Consider the following 14587-nt stretch of genomic DNA (forward strand, 5'->3'; position numbering starts at 1 on the left):
TGTCAAAAACCTCACTAATTTTAAAATAGAGAGTGGACGATAGATATGACACTAGTAGGTACCGTTGCCTTTAAATTCGTTGTGTTCTTGTTGGTCCCTTTTGTACGTGATGGAGTTAAAACGGTCACATGGAGACTGACGGCCGGATGTACGCTGCCGCCGTGCTTGCTTGACATGGAAAACTGCGGCCGGTACTATTCCGGCAGTAGCATTGAAGCCATGTGCGCCATTGATGTTTTGACGCTGGGTGCATTCATGAGGATGGGGTGTTCCATTTGGTTTTCCCATCTACTCCTAGTACTGGCGATGTTCTACCATTTCCTCCTATATATATATACAAGCATGAATCAATTCAGCAACGATACAAGTAGTGGTGAGCGATGGCGACCATGTGCATGGGGCTAACAGCACTCGCGTCCGCCATGGTCTCCTTCCCGAACAAGAGCGGCACGGGCTCGGGCAGACCTACGCCGCTCGGCTGGACCTGCTGTCCTACAAATCTTCGGTATGCATATAGATGTCGTAGCTGGTTCATGCAAATGTTTCCAAGTAGTAGTAAATTCAATGCGAGTTCGACGCACTCCATGTCTCCATCTCTCGATCGTTTAAGCTTATGATTCACATAACTCTTCATGCATGCCTACCAAGCTAGTCCTAGGTCTAACATAACCCCTATTTTTCTGCCCCATTAAACGCGAGTAGAGAGCCCTATTACTGCATCTAATTTTAAACTAGACTGATTTGTTAAGAAAAGGAGTATAACTAAGTTAATCGCTTTTGATTACCAAGCGAGCCGCTTTGCAACCCCTACCTAGGAGCACTAACTTTGGCGCGGCCAGTTTGACCAGGCGATGGACCCCGGCCTCAACTACGCCGGTGGAGGCTCCGTCCAGAAGCATCGACATGGAGATGCAATGCCCGTCGGTGCCGCGGGAGCAGGTGGAGGTCGTCCGGTCGCTCAACGGTTGGGTGGCGGACAACATGCTCCCGCTGCTCCTCCCGGTGGAGTCCTCGTGGCAGCCGCACGACTTCCTGCCGTTCTCCGCCGCCGCGTCCGGCGCGACGACGGAGGACGAGGCTCTGTTCGCCTTCACGGATGGCGTGGCCAAGCTGCGCGCGGGAGCCACCGGCGTTCCTGACGATGTCCTGGTGTGCCTGGTGGGCAACATGGTGACGGAAGAGGCGCTGCCGTCGTACCAGAGCATGGGAAACCGCACGGAGGGCATCGCGGACGACACCGGCGCCAGCAGCCTCCCCTGGGCGCAGTGGATGCGGGGCTGGACCGCAGAGGAGAACCGCCATGGTGACCTCCTCAACCGCTACCTCTACCTCTCCGGCCGCGTCGACATGCGCCAGATCGAGACCACCATCCATCACCTACTCCGCAACGGCATGGTACGTACTACTCTATTATTGGTACAAGTAAGTACGTGCACCGTGCCCTATATATCCATTTAATCAATGATTCTGCCGTTCTGTCGTCAAGGAAATGCTAGTGCCCAAGAGCCCCTACCACAGCGTCATCTACGGCGCGTTCCAGGAGCGCGCCACCTTCATCTCCCACGTGCACACGGCGAAGCTCGCCGGGCAGCACGGCGACCAGGCCCTCGCCAAGATCTGCGGCGTCATCGCAGCCGACGAGAAGCGGCACGAGGCGGGCTACACCAGGGTATGCGCCAAGCTCTTCGAGGTGGACCCCAACGGCATGGTGCGGGCTCTGGCGTACGTCATGCGCGGCAAGGTCACCATGCCAGGCCTTCTCATGTCCGATGGCCGCGACTGCACCGAGACTCTGTTCGAGCGGTTCTCCGCCGTGGCGCAGCGCGCCGGCGTCTACACGGCGAAGGACTACGGCGACCTGGTGGAGCACTTCCTGCGCAGGTGGCGGGTGGCGGACCTCGCCGGGCTGTCTGGCGACGGCCGCCACGCGCAGGAGTACGTGTGCAGGCTGCCGCCCAAGATCCGGAGGATGGAGGAGCTGGCCCACCAGAGGGCGGCCCGTAGCAAGCGCAGGCCGGCCAGCTTCAGCTGGATCTTCGACAGTTACGTCATGGTAGGCTGAGACGTGAGACATGGGCTTCTGTTGCCCTGGGCTCCTGAATAATAAGCTATAGTACTCTACCTTTAATTACGTGTTCCTTGTTTTCCCTCAAAAAAAAAAAAAACGTGTTCCTTGTTTGAGTGAATAATGTGGTCTCACAAAAGAAGAGAATGGACTGTTTATCCAGCTATTCAATCGACTTTTGATCATCATCTGGCTTACTGATTGTTCTCATGGCTAGTTCTTCACCAGGTCATAAAAAAATTATGGCACAACAAAATTCAGCAACATCATTTTCTTTATTTTGATAATGATCGTGTTATTATTTAAAAAAAAGTTTAAGCATGACACCTGGCCTCTACATAGATGAGATGCACGCGGATGAACCAATCCACAAGTTGCAACCATAAATGAAACTGAAGTTCTTAACGGATACTCATGAATGAAACTAAAAAAGAAAAGTCTAAGACAAAGGAGGGCCAATCCGGAGAGTACGCTGTCATCCATGTTGGAAAAATATATTTTTTCACGCATCCTCCAACCGAAGTCGCAATGCTCCATAAGTTATAGAGAACCATAAACGGAGTGTAGCATGACTTGCATAATAGAAGCATTTTTATCTTTATAAATACCTTATATTTTTACATAGACAAAGAGATCAATAAATAATCGCTCCTACCCTAATAACTATCTTAAACCTAGGATCCACATAATTGAGTTAGTTGCCAAAGATATTCACAACGCTTTGTTGTGGGTATAAAGTAAAACCTATCTGGATGGCTGATCATATAGATCTAGCAAATTTACACTAGAAGAATAAGTGCTTTTATAGTTTCGTCATGTTGACAAAAGACACACGTCTTACTTTTCTGCCAATTATGTTTTGTAAGGTTATCTTTGGAAAAAAATACCTCTCGACGAATGTACCACACAAACACCGTAGTTTTAAGTGGGATCTTCATCTTCCAAATTTTCTTACTATTATCAGCTGGTACATCAGGTAGGATTAAAACCTTGTACATAGAAACCACCGAGAATTTTCAACTCTCGATAAGATCCCATCGAAATACATCGGATCCCTGAGTTAAATTGACCAAATTCAGACGTTGTAATAAGTCAATCCTAAATGCTTGTCAAGAACCAATGGAACTTCTTCCGAACGACACATTCGGTGGAGAAGTTTCCAACACTTTAGCGAGTGTAATACTCTTGTGGCACACAATATTGAACAATGTTGAAAGAGCAAGGTATCTCCATGAGTATTTTGTGTGTTTGATAACAGCACTTGAATATGTTTCACCGTGTGCATAGTTGACTTGAAAGATTTGCAGGTGCATGGTGTCCTCATTGAACACCTCAGGATCGGAAGAATCAAGATTGTAGTTGATACGTTTTCTGGTTTTGTGTATGTGTCGCGAGACGATGTGGTTGGAGAGGAAAAGAAAAGAAACCTGGTTTAGCAAAACTGGCTGTACCGGTGCTAAGTGCGGTAGTACCGCTACCGCCTTCAGCACCAGGTACACGTCAGCTTGGAATCTCGCAGCGGTACTACTGCTCCCTCACAGGACCGGTAGTACCGGTCGAGGTACCTCTGATGGTACCGTTGATGACCCACAAGTATAGGGGATCGCAACAGTCTTCGAGGGAAGTAAAACCCAATTTATTGATTCGACACAAGGGGAGTCAAAGAATATTTGTAAGCCTTAACAGCGGAGTTGTCAATTCAAGCTGCACACTGGAAAGCCGACTTGCTAGCAAGAGTTTATCGGTAGTAACGGTTTTATAGCGATAGCAGATAGTGAAATATCAGACAGCAGTGTAACAAAGAGAGCAGTAGTGATTATAGTAAACAGCAGGATTAAAATACGGTAGGCACAGGGATGGATGAACGGGCGTTGCCTGGATGAGAGAAACTCATGTAACAATCAAGGTAGGGCATTTGCAGATAGTAATAAAACGGTATCCAAGTACTAATCAATCAATAGGCATGTGTTCCATATTTAGTCGTACGTGCTCGCAATGAGAAACTTGCACAACATCTGTTGTTCTACCAGCCGGTGGCAGCCGGGCCTCTAGGGAATCTACTGGAAATTAAGGTACTCCTTTTAATAGAGCACCGGAGCAAAGCATTAACACTCCGTGAACACATGTGATCCTCATATCACCGCCTTCCCCTCCAGCTGTCCCAATTTCTGTCATTTTGGGGCCTCGGGTTCCGGACAACAATACGTGTATACAACTTGCAGGTAAGATCATAAAATAATGCATATCATCATGAAAAAATAACATATTCAGATCTGAGATCATGACACTCGGGCCCTAGTGACAAGCATTAAGCATAACAAGTTGCAACAATATCATAAAAGTACCAATTACGGATACTAGACACTATGCCCTAACAATCTTATGCTATTACATGACCAATCTCATCCAATCCCTACCGTCCCCTTCATCCTACAGCGGGGGAATTACTCACACATGGATGGGGGAAACATGGCCGGTCGATGGAGAGGCGTCGGTGGTGATGATGGCGATGATCTCCTCCAATTCCCCGTCCCGGCGGAGTGCCAGAACGGAGTTTCTGGTCCCGAGACGAAGTTTCGCGATGGCGGCGGTGTTCTGGATGTCTTCTGGCGATTTCGTCTAACCCCTCGTGCGTTTTTAGGTCGAAACCCTTAAGTAGTCCAGAGGGGGTCACCTGGGGCTGCCCGAGGCGCCGCCACCATAGGCCGGCGCGGCCCAGGGGCCTGCCGCGCCGCCTGGTGGGGTGGCTGCCTCGTGGCCCCCCTCCTTCTGGTCTTCTGGCTCCGTTATTCTTCTGTGAAAATAGGCCCATTGGAATTAATCCCGGGGATTTTCCTGAAAGTTGAGTTTGTGTTAGTCTGTGTTAGTTGTATCCAAAATACACAAATTAGAGGCAAAACAATAGCAAAAGTGTTCGGGAAAGTAGATACGTTTTGGACGTATCAACTCCCCCCACGCTTAGCTTATTGCTTGTCCTCAAGCAATTCAGTTAACAACTGAGTGCGATAAAAGAACTTTCACGAACATATTTGTTCATATGATGTAAATATTCTCATGATATGGAAAAATACTTAGGCAATTCATAATAAGATACATGCAAATAAAGTCATCTAATAGCTATGTCAATCATGGAAAAGGTACCAACAAATTAATAATAAGTATCATGAATCATGTCTATCAGCAAGATTGCAATGTTCATAGAAGGATATGATAAAGTGGTATCTCGCTTGCCCGTATTTGTACAGCAAAACATAAATGCTCGGGCACCTTTGAAGTTCATGGGAAGATCGGAAGTAGAGATTATCAAAGATAAAAGCATCAAAGTTATACCGCAGTTAATCACATTTTGGGACAAGCATATTATACTAAGAATGACAGTTGTGCTCTCAAGAAAGTGCTCAAAGAAAGGACGGAGACTCAATGTAAAAGTAAAAGATTAACCCTTCGCAGAGGGAAGCAGGGATTAACATGTGCTAGAGCTTTTCATTTGTAAAACAGGAGTAAAATTATTTTGAGAGGTGTTTGTTGTTGTCAACGAATGATAGTGGGTACTCTAACTACCTCGTCAACCAGACTTTCAAGAGCGGCTCCCATGAAGGACGTTATCTCTACCAGCAAGGTAGATCATCCCTCTTCTCTTTTGTTTACACACGTACTTTAGTTTTATTATGGATGACACTCCCCCCAACCTTTGCTTACACAATCCATGGCTAACCGAATCCTCGGGTGCCTTCCAACATTCACGTACCATGGAGGAGTGTCTATTTGCAAATTAAGTTGCTTACTGATAAATCAGGGCAAAACATGTGAAGAGAATTATTGATGAAAGTTAATTAATTGGGGCTGGGAACCCCGTTGCCAGCTCTTTTTGCAAAATTATTGGATAAGCGGATGTGCCACTAGTCCATTGGTGAAAGTCTGTCAGGAGTAAATGACAAGGTCGAAAGATAAAACACCACATACTTACTCATGAGCTATAAAACGTTAACACAAATTGAGAAGTATTTTGAAGGTTTAAAGGTAGCACATGAGAATTTACTTGGAATGGTTTGAAATGCCACGCATAGGTATTTATGGTGGACACTCTGGAATAACTTGGTTTTCAGGGGTTTAGAAGCACGAGAAGCGTTCCCGCTCAGTACAAGTGAAAGCTAGCAATAGACTGGGAAGCGACAATCAAGAGAGCGATGAATTGTCATAATCATGCTTGCGACAAAATAAATTAACGGAGGCATAAAAGTGATACAAGAACTCTGAGGCAAAGTAAATCATCGAGGCTTAATTGACTTTTGTTCAGTCATATGCATGCGTGAGCATGTGCCAAGTTGATTCAAGTGAATTATTCAGAGGAGGGTACCACAATGTCATACCTATATATGAATAAAGCAATGCAAGCAAATATTTATGATATGCTACTCATATTAATAAATTGGAAGTAACATGAGAGATCATGAACTACTAGACTTTCTTAAATGACATATACCTCACATGAACCAACTAAGCATGCTCACATGGATGAGTATATGTACAAAAATGAAAACAAATAGAGTTCATACCAGCCTCTCACCACAGTCGAATTGTCGTAGATCGTCATTATTGCCTTTCACTTGTGTAGCTTGAATAATATGGAATGAAAACCAAACTCCAGCCACCGAACATGGCTGAACTCCATAATGAACTTTACAAAACCAAAGAAGAACAACAAATATTTTTGGTGTTTTCGAATTGGAAACAAGAACAAAAGGAAACAAGCAAACAAAGCAAAATCTTTTTGGATTTTCTTATAGCAAACCAACGATAGCAAATAAAACAAAATAGGAGCAAGAAACCAAAATAAGCAAATGGTAAAGAGAAACAACATAAATATTTTTGGTCTTTTTGTGTTTTAGGAAAGAAACAAAGCAAAAACAAGAAAATAAAAACTAAAAGAGTCGCATAAACACAAAGCAGCAGAAATTCGTCAAATTTGACAGTAGTACAGTAATAGATTTTTAAGAAATTCTTCCGCTGCCCAGCTCGAAAAGTGTTCAATTAATGAAAGTTAGATAACAACCTGTGGAACATGCACAAAAATTGGCTTCGCAAAATAACGTTCTGGCTGTTTTTGAGATTGTTTTTGGTATCAGTCCAGAATCTGTTTTCAATCAACACTTCCCCAAATATCATCTTCCTCTTATTAGAAAACCACTTTAAGAAGCTAAACAAGTATGTACAAGTATCCAGCAATTATAATATGCAATGAATGAGTGATGCCGGTATACCTCCCCCCAAGCTTAGGCTTTTGGCCTAAGTGGAGATCAATCCCATGGTGCCCATGAAGTTGCACCTCCGTAGTACGACGAAGATGGATCCTGTTCCGGGTATGTGCTGGAAGACGCACCAGGATACGTGACGGTGTACCCGTAGGAGGGCTCGGCATCCTCGGAGTCATGCTGCTGGTGGAAGCCGTGTATCCTCAGCTGCTCATCCACCTCCTCCTTAGAGAGCGACCACGGTTTCCTGTGAACACTGAACAGATCGGGCTGCGGCAAAGGGATTTCCCTCTCATCCCCGTCAATAAACAACATTTTATAGACAATATTATCGAAACTAGAGTCAGTTGTAATAAATTGATGACTCTTCATAGCAGCAATATCAAGCCTTATAGGAGTTAATTTCACATCAGTAGGGTCAAGAGGAAGATCTAGATATGCCAAAATACGTGAGGCAACAATTCCTCCAAAAATAGGCCCCTTAGCGGACAAACGACGGGCAACACGAGCACCAAGATGATAAGGTGTTTTTCCAGTAAGTGCAGCAACTAAGAAAGCAAGATGATAGCTAGAAATGTTGCTAGTGTTCTTCCTACCAAGAATGCTAGTAGCAAGATAGTAAGCGAAATATCTAATGGCAGGGAATTGAATGTTTCTTATCTTGCCGCGCTGAATGGTGCGGCTGTCATCATTGGTGACTTCTCGATAGAGCTCCGCCAAAGCTTTGGGACTCTTCTCAATCTTCTTCGTTGTACCTACAGGGGCAATATCCAATGCAGTACAAAAATCCTTCAACTTCATAGTAATAGGATTATCATAAATCCTGAATGTAACTGATGGTTGGTAGTGTTTGTTGTTGAATTGAAAGCTCTCAAAAAAGATTTTAGTTAGCATGTAGTATTGATCCCTCTCATCTTCCATATAGGTGGTTGATGGCGTGTAAGACACACGTCCGTTGGGAATCCCAAGAGGAAGGTGTGATGCGTACAGCGACAAGTTTTCCCTCGATAAGAAACCAAGGTTATCGAACCGGTAGGGAGTCAAGGAACACGTGAAGGTTGTTGGTGGCGGAGTGTAGTGCGGCGCAACACCGGGGATTCCGGCGCCAACGTGAAACCTGCACAACATAATCAAAGTACTTTGCCCCAACGTAACGATGACGTTGTCAATCTCACCAGGCTTGCTTTGTAAACAAAGGATTAGATATATAGTGTGGAAGATGATGTTTGTTTGCGAAGAACAGTAAAGAACAAGTATTGCAGTAGATTGTATTTCAGATGTAAAGAATGGACCGGGGTCCACAGTTCACTAGTGGTTTCTCTCCCATAAGATAAATAGCATGTTGGGTGAACAAATTACAGTTGGGAAATTGACAAATAGAGAGGGCATAACAATGCACATACATATCACGATGACTACTATGAGATTTAATCGGGGCATTACGACAAAGTACATAGACCGCTATCCGAGCATGCATCTATGCCTAAAAAGTCCACCTTCGAGGTTATCATCTGAACCCCTTCCGGTGTTAAGTTGCAAACAACGAGACAATTGCATTAAGTATGGTGCGTAATGTAATCAACACAAATATCCTTAGACAAAGCATTGATGTTTTATCCCTAGTGGCAACGACACATCCACAACCTTAGAACTTTACGTCACTTGTCCCGAGATTCAATGGAGGCATGAACCCACTATCGAGCATAAATACTCCCTCTTGGAGTCACAAGTATCAACTTGGCCAGAGCCTCTAATAGCAACGGAGAGCATGCAAGAACATAAACAACATATATGATAGATTGATAATCAACTTGACATAGTATTCCATATTCATCGGATCACAACAAACACAACATGTAGCATTACAAATAGATGATCTTGATCATGATAGGCAGCTCACAAGATCTAACATGATAGCACAATGAGGAGAAGACAACCATCTAGCTACTGCTATGGACCCATAGTCTAGGGGTGAACTACTCACACATCAATCCGGAGGCGATCATGGTGATGAAGAGTCCTCCGGGAGATGATTCCCCTCTCCGGCAGGGTGCCGGAGGCGATCTCCTGAATCCCCCGAGATGGGATTGGCGGCGGCGGCGTCTCAGGATGTTTTCCGTATCGTGGCTCTCGGTACTGGGGTTTTCGCGATGAAGGCTTTAAGTAGGCGGAAGGTTAGGGTTGGAGGCGGCGCGAGGGGCCCACACCATAGGGCGGCGCGGGCCCCACCCAGGCCGCGCGGCCCTGTGGTGTCGGCGCCTCGTCGCCCCACTTCGTAACCCTTTCGGTCTTCTGGAAGCTTCGTGGAAAAATAAGACCCTAGGCGTTGATTTCGTCCAATTTCGAGAATATTTCCTTTGTAGGATTTCTGAAACCAAAAACGACGAGAAAACAGACAAGCGGCTCTTCGGCATCTCGTCAATAGGTTAGTGCCGGAAAATGCATAATAATGAAATAAAGTGTGTATAAAACATGTGAGTATCATCATAAAAGTAGCATGGAACATAAGAAATTATAGATACGTTTGAGACGTATCAAGCATCCCCAAGCTTAGTTCCTACTCGCCCTCGAGTAGGTAAACGATAACAAGGATAATTTCTGAAGTGACATGCTATCATAATCTTGATCAATACTATTGTAAAGCATATGAGATGAATGCAGCGATTCGAAGGAATGGTAAAGACAATGAGTAAACAAGCTCGAATCATATAGCAACGACTTTTCATGAATAGTACTTTCAAGACAAGCATCAATAAGACTTGCATAAGAGTTAACTCATAAAGCAATAAATTCTTAGTAGAAAGCTTTGAAGCAACACAAAGGAAGATATAAGTTTCAGCGAGTTGCTTTCAAATTCAACATGTATATCTCATGGATAATTGTCAACATAAAGCAATATAACAAGTGAAATAGGTAAACATGTAAGAATCAATGCACGTAGTTCACAGAAGTGTTTGCTTCTAAGATAGAAAGAAGTAGGTAAACTGACTCAACAATAAAGTAGAAGAAAGGCCCTTCGCAGAGGGAAGCATGGATTACTATTTTTGTGCTAGAGCTTTTCATTTTGAAAACATAGAAACAATTTTGTCAACGGTAGTAATAAATCATATGCGTTATGCATAATACATCTTATAAGTTGCAAGCCTCATGCATAGATTACTAATAGTGCTCGCACCTTGTCCTAATTAGCTTGGATTAACACGAATTACCATTGCATAACATATGTTTCAACCAAGTGTCACAAAGGGGTAGCTCTATGCCGCCTGTACAAAGGTCTAAGGAGAAAGATCGCATTTGATTTCTCGTTTTTGATTATTCTCAACTTAGACATCCATACCGGGACAAATAGACAACAAATAATGGACTCCTCTTTAATTCATAAGCATTCAACGACAGATAATATTCTCATAAGAGATTGAGGGTTAATTGTCCAAACTGAAACTTCCACCATGAATCATGGCTTTAGTTAGCGGCCCAATGTTCTTCTCTAACAATATGCATACTCAAACCATTTGATCATGAAAATCGCCCTTACTTCGAGACAAGACGAACATGCATAGCAACTCACATGATATTCAACAAAGGTGTAAAAGTTGATGGCGTCCCCGAAACATGGTTACCGCTCAACAAGCAATTTATTAAGAAATAAGATACATAAGTACATATTCTTTACCACAATAGTTTTTAAGGCTATTTTCCCATGAGCTATATATTGCAAAGGCAAAGAATAGAACTTTAAAGGTAGCACTCAAGTAATGTACTTTGGAATGGCAGAGAAATACCATGTAGTAGGTAGGTATGGTGGACACAAATGGCATAGTTTTTGGCTCAAGGTTTTGGATGCACGAGAAGTAGTCCCTCTCAATACAAGGCTAGGCTAGCAAGGTTGTCTGAAGCAAACTCAAGTATAAAACGGTACAGCAAAACTTACATAAGAACATATTGCAAGCATTATAAGACTCTACGCTGTCTTCCTTGTTGTTCAAACACCTTAACCAGAAAATATCTAGACTCTAGAGAAACCAATCATGCAAACCAAATTTTAACAAGCTCTATGTAGTTCTTCATTAATAGGTGCAAAGTACATGATGCAAGAGCTTAAACATGATCTATATGAGCACAACAATTGCCAAGTATCAAATTATTCAAGACATTATACCAATTACCACATGCAGCATTTTCCGTTTCCAACCATATAACAATGAACGAAGCAGTTTCAACCTTCGCCATGAACATTAAGAGTAAAGCTAAGAACACATGTGTTCATATGCAACAACGGAGCGTGTCTCTCTCCCACACAAGGAATGCTAGGATCCGATTTTATTCAAACAAAAACAAAAACAAAAACAAACAGACGCTCCAAGTAAAGCACATAAGATGTGACGGAATAAAAATATAGTTTCACTAGAGGTGACTCGATAAGTTGTCGATGAAGAAGGGATGCCTTGGGCATCCCCAAGCTTAGATGCTTGAGTCTTCTTAAAATATGCAGGGATGAACCACGGGGGCATCCCCAAGCTTAGACTTTTCACTCTTCTTGATCATATTGTATCATCCTCCTCTCTTGACCCTTGAAAACTTCCTCCACACCAAACTCAAAACAAACTCATTAGAGGGTTAGTGCATAATCAAAAATTCATATATTCAGAGGTGACATAATCATTCTTAACACTTCTGGACATTGCACAAAGCTACTGAAAGTTAATGGAACAAAGAAATCCATCAAACATAGCAAAACAGGCAATGCGAAATAAAAGGCAGAATCTGTCAAAACAGAACAGTCCGTAAAGACGAATTTTTCTGGGGCACTTAACTTGCTCAGATGAAAATGCTCAAATTGAATGAAAGTTGCGTACATATATGAGGATTACGCACGTAAATTGGCAGATTTTTCTAAATTACCTACAGAAGGGGCTGCTCAATTTCGTGACAGTAAGAAATCTGTTTCTGCGCAGTAATCCAAATGTAGTATCATCTTTACTATCAAAGACTTTACTTGGCACAACAATGCAATAAAATAAAGATAAGGAGAGGTTGCTACAATAGTAACAACTTCCAAGACTCGAATATAAAACAAAAGTGCAGAAGTAAAATAATGGGTTGTCTCCCATAAGCGCTTTTCTTTAACGCCTTTCAGCTAGGCGCAGAAAGTGTGAATCAAGTAACATCAAGAGATGAAGCATCAACATCATAATTTGTTCTAATAATAGAATCATAAGGTAACTTCATTCTCTTTCTAGGGAAGTGTTCCATACCTTTCTTGAGAGGAAATTGATACTTAATATTACCTTCCTTCATATCAATAGTAGCACCAACAGTTCGAAGAAAAGGTCTTCCCAATATAGTGGGACATGATGCATTGCATTCAATATCCAAGACAACAAAATCAACGGGGACAAGGTTATTGTTAACCGTAATGCGAACATTATCAATCCTCCCCAAAGGTTTCTTTATAGCATTATCAACAAGATTAACATCCAAATAACAAATTTTCAATGGTGGCAAGTCAAGCATATCATAGATTTTCTTAGGCATAACAGAAATACTTGCTCCAAGATCATATAAAGCATTACAATCAAAATCATTGACCCTCATCTTAATGATGGGCTCCCAACCATCTTCTAACTTCCTAGGAATAGAAGTCTCAAGTTTTAATTTCTCTTCTCTAGCTTTTATGAGAGCATTTGTAATATGTTTTGTAAAGGCCAAATTTATAGCACTAGCATTGGGACTTTTAGCAAGTTTTTGTAAGAACTTTATAACTTCAGAGATGTGACAATCATCACAATCTAAACCATTATGATCTACAGCAATGGGATCATTGTCCCCAATATTTTGAAAAATTTCGGCAGTTTTATCACAAGCAGTTTCAGCAGTTTTAGCAATTTCAGCAGTTTCAGGCAGTTTTGCACGCTTTGCGCTAGGAGTAGAAACATTGCCAACACCAATTATTTTACCATTGATAGTAGTAGGTTTAGCAACACGTGAAGCATCAACATTAGTAGTGGTGGTAATAGTCCAAACTTTAGCTACATTATTCTCTTTAGCAAGTTTTTCTTCTTTTTCTTCTCTTTCCCACCTAGCATGCAGTTCAGCCATCAATCTAATATTTTCATTAATTCGAACTTGGATGGCGTTTGCTGTAGAAAATGACTTAATATCTTTATCTTCATTAGGCATAACTTTCAATTTTAAAAGATCAACATCGGAGGCAAGACTATCAACCTTAGAAGCAAGAATATCAATTTTATCAAGCTTTTCTTCAACAGATTTGTTAAAAGCAGTTTGTGTACTAATAAATTCTTTAAGCATGGCTTCAAGAACAGGGGGTACACTCCTATTATTGTTGTAAGAATTACCATAAGAATTACCATAACCATTACCAATATTAGAAGGATATGGCCTGTAGTTGTTACCAAAATTATTCCTATAAGCATTGTTGTTGAAATTATTACTTTTAATGAAATTCACATCAACATGTTCTTCTTGGGCAACCAATGAAGCTAAAGGAACATTATTTGGATCAACATTAGATCTACCATTCACAAGCATAGACATAATCACATCAATCTTATCACTCAAGGAGGAGGTTTCTTCAACGAATTTACCTTTTTACCTTGTGGAGCCCTTTCGATGTGCCATTCGGAGTAATTGATCATCATATTATCAAGAAGCTTTGTTGCCGCCCGAAAGTGATGGACATAAAAGTACCTCCAGCAGCTGAATCCAATAGGTTCCGCGAAGAAAAATTCAGTCCTGCATAAAAGGTTTGGATGATCATCCAAGTAGTCGATCCATGGGTAGGGCAATTCTTCACCAAAGATTTCATTCTTTCCCATGCTTGGGCAACATGCTCATTATCCAATTGCTTAAAATTCATTATGCTACTTCTCAAAGATATAATTTTAGTAGGAGGATAATATCTACCAATGAAAGCATCTTTACATTTAGTCCATGAATCAATAATATTCTTAGGCAAAGATAGCAACCAATCTTTAGCTCTTCCTCTTAAGGAGAAAGGAAACAATTTTAGTTTTATAATGTCACCATCTACATCCTTATACTTTTGCATTTCACAAAGTTCAACAAAATTATTAAGATGGGCAGCAGCATCATCAGAACTAACACCAGAAAATTGCTCTCTCATAACAAGATTTAGTAAAGCAGGTTTAATTTCAAAAAATTCTGCTGTAGTAGCAGGTGGAGCAATAGGAGTGCATAGGAAATCATTATTATTTGTGCTAGTGAAATCACACAACTTAGTATTCTC

At 42.1% G+C, this 14587-nt stretch overlaps 1 protein-coding gene across 1 annotated transcript; it reads left to right on the plus strand.

The window, feature by feature from the left end:
* Nucleotides 1–380: 380 nt before the first annotated feature.
* On the plus strand, nt 381–2062 carry LOC124656544 (acyl-[acyl-carrier-protein] desaturase 4, chloroplastic-like). The gene is made up of 3 exons (XM_047195264.1): nt 381–505; nt 816–1395; nt 1487–2062. Exons 1-3 carry the CDS (start codon nt 381–383, stop codon nt 2060–2062), a joined length of 1281 nt encoding a protein of 426 aa, XP_047051220.1.
* Nucleotides 2063–14587: the final 12525 nt, after the last annotated feature.

This window comes from Lolium rigidum, chromosome 5, assembly GCF_022539505.1.
Source record: "Lolium rigidum isolate FL_2022 chromosome 5, APGP_CSIRO_Lrig_0.1, whole genome shotgun sequence".
Classification (NCBI taxonomy): Eukaryota; Viridiplantae; Streptophyta; class Magnoliopsida; order Poales; family Poaceae; genus Lolium; species Lolium rigidum.

Excerpts from the sequence above, each read along its gene's own strand:
- LOC124656544 (XM_047195264.1), top strand. The coding sequence starts at position 381 with ATGGCGACCATGTGCATGGGGCTAACAGCACTCGCGTCCGCCATGGTC. Across the intron at positions 506-815 it reads TGCTGTCCTACAAATCTTCG|GAGCACTAACTTTGGCGCGG; the intron begins GTATGCATATAG and ends ACCCCTACCTAG. Across the intron at positions 1,396-1,486 it reads ACCTACTCCGCAACGGCATG|GAAATGCTAGTGCCCAAGAG; the intron begins GTACGTACTACT and ends TCTGTCGTCAAG.